Source organism: Equus quagga, unplaced genomic scaffold, assembly GCF_021613505.1.
Source record: "Equus quagga isolate Etosha38 unplaced genomic scaffold, UCLA_HA_Equagga_1.0 HiC_scaffold_603_RagTag, whole genome shotgun sequence".
Taxonomy (NCBI): domain Eukaryota; kingdom Metazoa; phylum Chordata; class Mammalia; order Perissodactyla; family Equidae; genus Equus; species Equus quagga.
This window is the reverse complement of record NW_025794178.1, coordinates 12056-21966: the sequence shown is the minus strand read 5'-3', so window position 1 is coordinate 21966 and position 9911 is coordinate 12056. Positions and strand designations below refer to the sequence as shown.

The following is a 9911-nucleotide window of genomic DNA, read 5'->3' as shown; positions in this document are numbered from 1 at the left end:
CCCCCCAGGATTTCACTTTTTATCTGAACATTTCTTGCCCTCCCTCCCTTTGCACATGATGTGGAACTGGACTGACTGGTTTGAACCTGATCTCAAGCCACCCAGAGGAGGGAGAGGCCTGCCAGCCAGCTGGCCCGCAGAGGCAGGGGGAGAAGCCAGGACGTTTGGGGCTGGACAAGCCCTCCCAGAATGGGCTGGAGTTCACTGGACACAAAGAGCCCCCGTCCTGATTGCTCTTCTCAGAACTCAGCTGTTCTGGAAGAGCAGTAAAATCAGGACGCCTCTCTGGGTGTCACTGAAACACATCAAGTGTCTTGATTCAGGAATTAAACGGCAGCAAGGACGATCCTGGTGAATGTGGCTGGTGAGGGGCTTCACGGAGTGAATGAAAACCAGACGCTTTAGGAACCCTGCACGGCGGGGTGGGGTGCGGTGGGCAGATGGGTTGTGCAAGGCAGGGCGAGAGCTACAATCACGGTCGGAGGAGGAAAGAGAGAGAGGATGTTTTACTTTGCTTGACTTATTCCAGAAGTTTACAATCAGAAAATCTGGAGAGAAGCTACTTAAATGTTAGCATAAGAGTAAGTTTTGGTATTTTTGAAAAATAAAATTCAATTTTATATTTCATATTGAGTTTAAAATTCTAGAACAGGCAAAGCTAATCTATAGTCCACAAAGCAGGTCAGCAGTTGCCTGAGGGCCGACAGCAGAGGGGCCAAAGGAGAATTTTTGGGGTGATGGAAATGCTCTAGATCTTCTTGGAGCTGGTGGCTACACGGGTTTACACATTTGTCAAAACCGCTGAATTTAACTAGGTGCATTTTATTACATTTAATAATACTTCAATAAGGTTGATTTTAAAAGGAACCACATCGTGTACCAGAGGCAGAGGACCCTGTTTCACTGCTCTGGGCCTGCAGTACACATCTGCAGCATCCTGACCCTCAGGGAGTGGCCCTGGGGGGGCGGAATCCCAGAAGGAGGGATGGCTAGGAACTGACCAGGCCTGAGCCGGAACAAGTGACAGGTGACGGGGCAGGCTGCCCACAAGACGGTCTGCAAAAGCGGTGGGAAAGCTGGGAGTTCACGGCAGCAAGGAGCATGCAGAAGCCAGAGCACTTACGGGCACAGAGAGCAGCTTGCCCGGCTTCTTCAGTTCCTGCAGAACCTCCAGGTAGAACTTGAAAAAGAAGCTGACCACCAGAGTCCTCTTGAATTCCACACTGCCCCCCGGAGCCCCGCCTGGGAGGGAGACTTCGTCCAGGAGCAGCCTGCAAGCCTCATCCAGCATTGGCTCATTCCAGCGCCTGGGAAGGTTGCAGGCAGGAGGAACCAGCTGACGAGCAGTTCCAATCGAGCGGTGCGTGCTGGGTATTGCATGGGGATAAGCTGGAGAGCCCAAGTCTCCTTTTAGGAGTTGGAAGGGAACTTCAAAATCACCTCACCAAGCCCTTCAGGAAAACCGGGGCCTGGGAGGCTGTGCCCAGTGGCCCGAGGGTCATGGCAGGCTGGGGATGGCACCTGTCCCATTGCAACCTGAACCAAGCATGTTCAAGAGCCAGAGCCAGGCATTAAAGAAGTAGACCATTAGGGCCCATTCCATCACGAACTGCACAGGACTCAGACTCGGACACTGCCTCACTGAGGCAGAGGGAGGGGGTCCTGGGCAGCGGGAGCTGCAGGCGCCACGTGGATGTGGCCTGGCGTGGCTTTGCTGGGGATTGATGAACACAAGAGAATGGGGCTGCACACAGTCCTGGGCCATTTTTGGTGTATCGCTCACCCAAAGAGTGGTGCTTAATTAATCACAGTCAAATAAGATCTGATTCATTTAGCGAAATTACAGAAGGAACAACTAGTAATGCCCCCCAGAGGAGTTTCCACCCTCCTAGCACTTCACCAGCTCCTGCTGCAGCCAAGCTTCCACTTGCTTCTGTGATGCCAAGTTTCACCCTCGGGGGGCAGCATTCGTCGCTTACCTGCCCAGGAGCTGCTGGCAGGATTTCTGTGCACTGATTGTGGCATCCCCGACCCCTCCGTAAGCCAGGCTCAGGTCCTCAATGGTGTCCGTGCCTTCTTGGAAGAGGACTCGCATGCCAGCCGTCACGTCGGCCAAGGCATTCTGCTGGCACTGAGCCTGTCGGAAGGCTGACACAAATTCCCACTGTGGAGACAAAACTCATGAAGTTATATGATATGTCAAAGCTTTGACATGGTTTCCGCTTCTTGGTGCCACTAATTGATCACTTAGACTCAATCGAAAGGGACACAAAAGACACTTGGCACAATCAGAGAGAACTTGGCTGCCTTCTTGTTCCAAGTGAGAATGATGTCCGCCCAAGGTCCTCCCCTGGGGAGGCCAGGATGCCTCACATGGAATGCCTGGGTCATTTCCACAAGCCCTTCTTTCCAGGTGCCCTTCCCTCTCGCCTTCAGATGTCTTTGTCCCCATGAGGATGGAAGAGCCCCCCAACACATATGCTTTTAAATGTGATTTACTTAAAGTGCAAAAGAGACCCACCACATTTCTTGGTTTGTAGAAACGGTCACTTTTCCATTTTGCAAAGCTCGTAAAGGAGTTGACTAAAACTTTCCAACAGTGACCTGGGGAATCTTGCATCAGGAACAAGAGTCAGGAGGGTGATGGCTGCCCCACTGACCCCTTGGCACCGTGACGGCTGGTGTGCTGACATGAGGTTAACGGAGGTGGCCTGTGCCTCCAGTGCGTTCCATCTGCGTGGCCACTGACGGCGCTGTGTTTGAGTCTGCCTGTTGTTCTGTCTGGGGCCTTTATGCAGATGCACATTTGACTGGGAACACACTTCGGAGTTTCCATTCCAAGGGAAAAATAAATGAAGCTCCTACATGGCTGAAGGCAGGACTTAGTATAAGACTTTTTGCATAACCAAGCCGAGTCCGGGCTTTGGGTCTGTGTGTGTGTGTGTGTGTGTGTGTGTGTGTGTGTGTGTGGTATTGCCTCTCTCAGGAAGTGTCTTCTCAGATTGGATTCAGGCACAGTTTTGGGGAGAGGCACAGGGAAGAGGGAGTGAGGAGAGAGGGCCCCTCCTTTCACCCCCAGAGATCCTGAGTCAGTCAGCGTCTGGAGGCCCTCAGGCTCCTGTGAACCGCTGGGGTTAGCTGGAGGAGGGGGGCACGGGGAGGCCTGGCCCCAGCCTCCCTCTCCCTATGGGTCAGGCAGAGTAGCTCTCTCCACAGCCAGAGAGCTTTAATTTCTGCCTCCCAGAGTCGACCCCTGGACATCAGCAGGCCTGGAAGCACGACTGTGGCCTGCACAGGCCCTGCCCCACAGCTGAAACAACCCCAAATCCACCCCCGGAGCTGCCTGCCCGAGGGTGAGGGCCTCGGGGCCGGGCCAGGCCACAGCAGGCAGGAAACAGGTTTTCAGGGCAGAGCTATTTTCCTTCCATCTGCTTTCAGATTTCCAAAGATGACTGGACGCAGTTTCGGGAAGGGAAAAACAGTTCTCAGAAGCGACCAGCGAGTTCTTACCCTTTGAGAGTGAGGGATGTACACTGACTCCAAAATTTCCTCTGGCTTAAGGTCTGCACTTGCCAACCCAGCAAGAAAATCTCTGTCTAGAGGAATCTGCCGTGTCCCTTCTGTGGAAGAAAATGACATTTCTGCACGGTCACAACAAGGAATGTGAGATTATTCTGTACTTTAAACGTCAGCAGCAAAGAAGAAAAGGCCACGTTCCTCTGCACCAAGCGATGCTGAGGTCTGAGCATGTGGCCACCCAGGGCTCCCCGTCCCCTCCTCAGGCTGGACATGCTCTTGGAACCTGGGCTCCTCCGCCCCAAGGCCGCCAGGCCAGCACGGTCACCTCTCAGCAGATGCTGGGTGACTAAATCTAAGTCGTCTGATACTAAGATCAAGATAAGGGCGTCACTTCAGCCGAGACGGGGTTCGTCTCCACTGTTATCAGAGTTGGAATCAGTGGATTTGCTTTTTGTTCTTGCTGCTGCTTTTGGCTCCTACAGCGGATACCTCCACCGTTAGAGCAGAGAGAACAATTCACAAAACCTCCTTTCAGCCCAGTTGTTACCACTTAGTGGTCAGAGCGTGCCCTCTGGCTTTAGAAGGCGGTTGTGTTCTCGTTTCGTTGATGGTTTCCTTTGCTGGGCAGAAGCTTTTTAGTCTGACGTAGAAATGAGTCAGACAGAGAAAGGCAAACCCCGCATGATTTCACTCGTGTGAAGACAGACAAACACATAGCTAAGGAGAACAGATTGGCGGTTACCAGAAGGGAAGGGTGAGGGGAGGGTGAAAGGGGAAGAGGGACATACTATGGTGATGGATGAACTGGACTCTCGGTGGTGAGCACGATGCAGTCTATGCAGAAACTGATACATAATAATGGACACCTGAAATTGACACAGTCATAAGCCAATATGACCTCAATAAAATTATTAAAGAGTGAAAGAACAAGCGGTTTGTGGCTCCCCAGGAGGTGCGGTGGGAGATCAAAGCGCAGCCTCGCCATCTGTCGCGGGTTCGTGCCCTGGCACTTGTGCCGATTGGCAGAGGGTGCGGCGGAGAAGGAGGCCCGGGGAGCCCTGCTGGCCGCTGCCGCCTGCCCACTGCCTGGTCGGCCAGCTCGTCCACCGGCCCCGCGGGCGCTGGGGGCGCTGAGGGTGGAGTGGCTTTGGTAGAGCTGGGAGAACAGAGACCGTCAGCTGTTTTCCAACAGCCCAAGAGAAGAGCCCAACTACTGCCCTTCCTACTAGTGTGGGGCGCCCTGCGTGGAGGCTGGGCCGTCCTTGCTGTCCTGAGGCCCCAGAGTCTAGGCTTTTTCTCTCTGGGTCTTAGGGGGCGAGCTGGGGTCGTCCTGGACCACGGGGCTGGAGGACTCAGCAAAATGGCTGACGGGCCGAGCAGGGGTGAGGCTTTTGCTTTCCTCCTTCAAGGGCGGGCCCCGTGCAAAGCTGAACAGGGGAGAGCGAGTTTGTCCTCTGCCACCAAGTCTCTCCCCGCGCTTCTGAGTTCCCGCCAATGGGGGATGGGAGTGTGTTAGCCAACAAACCCTGCGGGAGGGCTGCGATGCCTGTGATATGATTCCTGGTGGGACACCCCCCACCCCAAGCTCAGGCCAGGCAGCTTGTGCTCGCTCCCGGCACCCCAGAGCCCGGGCTGTGTTAGCCCCAAGGAGTGAAGGACAGACCCGCTGAGTGGGAGGGACAGAGGGAATGGGTGTTTGATGAGTTGGTGTAGGGGGAGCCATGGGAGGGGTAGTGAGAGGCCCTGGGAGGCGGCCTGATGGGGAAGAGGCAAGCACACTGTATGGAAATGACAGACTGGGGCTCCCAGACAGGGAGACAAGCGTAGTGTAGCATGGAGCGGCCCAAGCCGGCATGGAAGTTAATCACTGCCTTCCTCCTGCCCCAGGGGGCCTGGGTGTCTGCAGTGCTCCTCACCAGACTTGTGGTTCCCACACAGTCCCTGGAGGGGGGCCATGAAGAGGAGGGGGGAGCGGTCCTCAGCCCCAGAGCCTTCGCCTCAGCCGCCGCACACCGCCCTGGCTGACACAAGGGCTGAGCTGTGGCCTGGGGGGGTGTGTGTGTGTGTGTGTGTGTGTGGTGGGTGGTGCCAGAAAGAAGCACTGGCCACCTCCTTGGGTCACTGTGCTTTTCTCCAGGAGCCTGAGCTCCCCATGGTGGTTCGAGAGCCAGAGACCTGGGCTCTCACTTGGAGCAGTTCCTTAAAAAAGACAAAAAATCTCCAGGTGCTGTTCACAGCCTTCCAAGGCAGCTTACCTTTGGACATCAGATTGAGGGCGGTGTTGCCCACAGCCAGAACTGGATTCAGATCCGAATAGCAGTGCCGGCTCATGATATGTCCCCCTAAGGACTAAGGAGAGAGAGGGATAGCCTCGGTCATCTTATCCCTCAAACCCCACGCCCCCAGGCACCTGCTCATGGTCCTCTCTGGTGGTGGAGGTGTCCAGAGGAAGCTTGGTCTCCTTTGCAGAGGGACTCAGACCTTCGGGGAGGACCCCCTCCCACCCGCAGCTTTGAGTGGGGAGAGGAATTGATGGCAAACAACACTGGTGTGGCGTTTGGTAAGTTCCACCTGCTGTCTAACCTCTTCACACATGTTTACCCACTTCATCCTCACAACAGCCCAGTGAGATTGATGCCATCATCCCGTTTTACAGATGAAGACACTGGGGCACAGAGAAATTATGAAACTTGAGCAAGGTCTCCCAGCTTGGAAGGGGCAGGCCTGGGATTCCAATCCAAGCAGCGAGGCTCAGTGGCAGTTCTGAACCACCTCCTCTCAACCTTGACCACAGTGCAGGTGGCCGTGGTGTTGGGTACAGAGATGCCGTCCTGCCCTGGGTACGGCAGCATCTCAGCCTCCTCCCCCATGGCCTCTGAAACTGCTGGACCTCACTTGGGCCAGGCTGGGGTTCTGGGCATCCCCACCACCGAGAGAGCTGCCCTCTTCCTCTTCCTGGAGCTCCACTCGGCTCTGGTTGAGCCTGTAGCATCTCAGAACTCGGGAGGGAAATGACTGGCCATTCAACTCGGTACAGTCCTCCCCACATAGTGATGGAATCCACAGTGCCCGCCGGGTAGCTGTGGTCTGGGCTGGAACGTGGGTGAGGACGGAGAACCCCCAGTCCTCGATGAACAGCTCGATTTTGAAGTTCTTGTTTCCATGGAGCTGGAGTCCACCTGCCTGGACTCTCACGTGTCAGTCATACTCCTGCCCTATGTGAGTGTGTGAAATAAATCGGTCTGTCCTCAGAGTCTAGAAGTATTTGAAGGCCGTTCTTGTGATCGCTCTGACTTTGCCCACCCCGGCCATTCCTCTCTCTGATGTGGTTTCCAACCCCTCATTCTCCTGTCACCGTCTCCTCGCCAGGCTCCAGGGTGTCAGCCAGAGTTCTGGACGGGAAGGGGCATTTTGGAATCACTTGAAGAGCTTTTTCAGGGGAAACACGTCCTCCCCAGATTCCTACACCCCAAGGATTTCTAAGGCACCATTTGGGGCATGTAGGAGAGGAAGCAGGTGTATTTTGAAAACCTAACGAGGTCTCTTCTGCTTTCTTCCAAAGTCAAAAATAACCAGACCTTAAAGTGTGCCTCCCGGATCTGAGCGTTATTCTCCAACTGTGCTGAAGAATAGTCCTGATTTTAGGTGCTATACTTCTGTAGTGCAGCCTAAGACTAAATTAGATTCTTCCACAGTCTTATCAAGAAATTAGCAAAACCGTGACATCTTTTTCCCACCTATATGGCTACTTGGCTATTCTCTTGATTTTGACTTAGATTCTTCTTTTAAACATGTCATTAAATAATGTGTGTTAAATGTTAAATATTTATTGTGCCAGTCGTTTCAGCCTGCTGGGACCCTTTTGCATACTGATTCTGCCGATCCCCGTTTCAATATTTCAGTGATATTAAGAAATCGGCGCGGTGTGCCTAAGGCTTGGCCCAGAGGACGTACTGCCATATTCCGGATCTGCTGGCCTGCCAGCCTCTTCAGGTGCTTCAGGAGGGCTCGGTACGTCTGAGTTTTCTCCTCTGGGAGCTCGGAAACCCTCCCAGCCAAGATGTCCTTCACCTGGGCCAGACTGCAGCCAGCACCTATCGTCAGCCCTGGAAAGCAAATGGTTTTCATAGGTGACATGGGAGGAGCAGCTGAATTGTAGCCCTGGTGCCAGGGCCTTATGTTTGGCTAGTGCAATGGCTCTGCACACTGACTGTACAGAGAATCACCAGGAACTCAAAACCGGCACAGATGCCCTGCTCCCAGATCAGTCAAATGGGAATCTCTGGGCACGGGGCTTTTTCAAAGGCTCCCGGGTAGCTCTCCCGTGCAGCCAGTGTTAGAAACCCCTAGGCTGGCCTACACCCTTCTTTGGAAAAGGCAAGGAAATAGAGGGTAGAGAGAAGGAATGACAGTCACGACTAGCAGGTGGCAGACCCTACGAGAACTTTCCATGACCCCCTCCTGATCGACCACAGTGAAGCTCTGCAAAGCTGTTTTGTGATTAAGGGGGATAAATCTGATGGCATTATAATAACACCAAAGTTCTTCCAGCTCCCGAGGTCATTGTCTCAAGTCAATAATGCTGTGACTGCCCATGTGCACTTCTACAGGTGGCCTTGATGCTCAGAATCGTCAACAACCCAGTTGCTGAGGGGCACCGGCCAACCAGAATGAACACGGCTGGGTGGGGAGCTGCCCCAGGTATTGTGTGAGTTGTTGTTGGGCATGGGGACATTGGGGGTCCCCAGGGAGGAGCCAGGGAAGCAGGAGCAGTGGCAGAGCATCGGGGAGGACTGGGGCAATGCTATTTTCTACCTGGCGAGGAGGTCATTCAAAGTTCTAACCCCCGTTGCAGCCACACCTCTGAGTATCGGGAGGATATTAGCACGGGGGTTTCTCCATGGTAGGGATGTAAGGGTTCAGATCCATCTTTGAAAGTGGAATCACCCAAGCCATCGGGAGATGACTTAGTCAGCCTCTTAAAGTTAATCCTTCCTGTTCCCCAGGGTTTGCAGAATGAATCACTGACCCGTAGAGTTAGATTTGATATCAGTTCCAGGGTGGGGTCTAACTACAGTGAGTCTGTTTTTATCAGGTTGCAGGCTGGGCTTTGATTTTTCTCCTGTGGATTAATCTTTGAGAATATTCCTCCCTCCCACATAGCTTTGTTTTATCAATATTAAAAATGTACTTGGCACAGTATTTCCCCCACCCCTGCCACCACGCCCGAGTAACCGCCACACCCTGCTGCTTCAGTCATCTCGGCCAACCTAACAGAGCAGGGAAGCTGAGGCTGCTGCTCCCTGTCCTTACTCGAACCAAATCTAAGCTGCCCCTCCTCCCGGGGACGTCCCGACCTGCAGTCCTCACGCTGTCTCCCTCCCGGTGTCTCATAAGAGGCACTCCGTGACGCGGGATCCTGTGCCAGGCCCATCAGCGAGAGGCTGTTGCTTCCTCTCGAGTGGGCTCACTGGAGCGTGGTCTTTAACTTCTGCAGATGTCCTGGCCTGGTGTTTGCCCACAAGGGCGCTGGGAAGACCAGGCTTGCTTCTTGTCCTACAATTCCTCCTAGCCTAGACCCAGAGCCTTAGTGGTAGGCAAGAAATCAGAAGCAGAAAGACTTATTATTATTATCTTTTTAAGGTCAGACTATCTCTTCTCTGAACAGAGTGGAAAGGGGCAGGTCAGCCCAGGGAGGGGAATGTGCCGGCTGTCCACTCTGCTGCCTGCGTCCTCAAGAGTACAGACTTCAGCCTCAGGCTGAGGCCGGACAGTCACTCGGGGGCTTTCGTTCGGCTCTTTCTGAGCCTCACATTACCCCGCACTTCTTGCTGGGCAAGACACCGCGGTATGGAGACCACGCTATTTTCTGTGCTTGTTCATGTTATTCCATCCTTGGGCACAGACCGAGCTTGAGTTCCAAAGGAGTTGAGCTTTCACTTTGATTCTCAGAACGTGGGTTCTGTTTAACTCCACGCTTCTCAGAGTTCGTGGGTCCCTGGGAAAAGGTGCAGCGAGGTTCTGGAGCGCTTCCTACACTGAAGATTATGAGAAAGAAACGTGCGCTCAGCCAAACGTGTAGGTGAGACGGGTTAGTTTGCAAAATTTAAACAAACGTAAGCTGTCACAGAAATTTATTTCCCAGGGGGTGCTGGCTGGGGGGAGAGGGCCCATCTGGCTCCAAGGTTCCCCTTCCTCACCAGTGTCCTTCGCTCTTTTGGCCTTAGGAAAAGTTGGAGAATGCTGGGAAACTTCCCTGGGGCCACTAGAGGCTGCTCACACTTTAAGTTTTTTTGCTGACAAAGATTTGCCCTGAGCTAACATCTGTTGCTAATCTTCCTCTTTTTTTTTGCTTGAGGAAGATTTGCCCTGAGCTAACATCTGTGCCAATC

The 9911-nt window shown here is 53.7% G+C and overlaps 1 protein-coding gene across 1 annotated transcript in view; it reads right to left on the bottom strand.

The window, feature by feature from the left end:
• Positions 1 to 136: 136 nt before the first annotated feature.
• LOC124232434 (aldehyde oxidase 2-like) overlaps positions 137 to 9911 on the bottom strand; it is a 20150-nt gene continuing 10375 nt past the window's right edge. The window contains exons 6-11 of the mRNA XM_046649406.1: positions 7474 to 7625; positions 5775 to 5868; positions 3511 to 3620; positions 1980 to 2164; positions 1124 to 1307; positions 137 to 466 (exon numbers count right to left, since the gene is read on the bottom strand). Coding sequence (XP_046505362.1) covers positions 320 to 466; positions 1124 to 1307; positions 1980 to 2164; positions 3511 to 3620; positions 5775 to 5868; positions 7474 to 7625 — 872 coding nt within the window. The 3' untranslated portion in view covers positions 137 to 319. The remainder of the gene's footprint in view (positions 467 to 1123; positions 1308 to 1979; positions 2165 to 3510; positions 3621 to 5774; positions 5869 to 7473; positions 7626 to 9911) is intronic.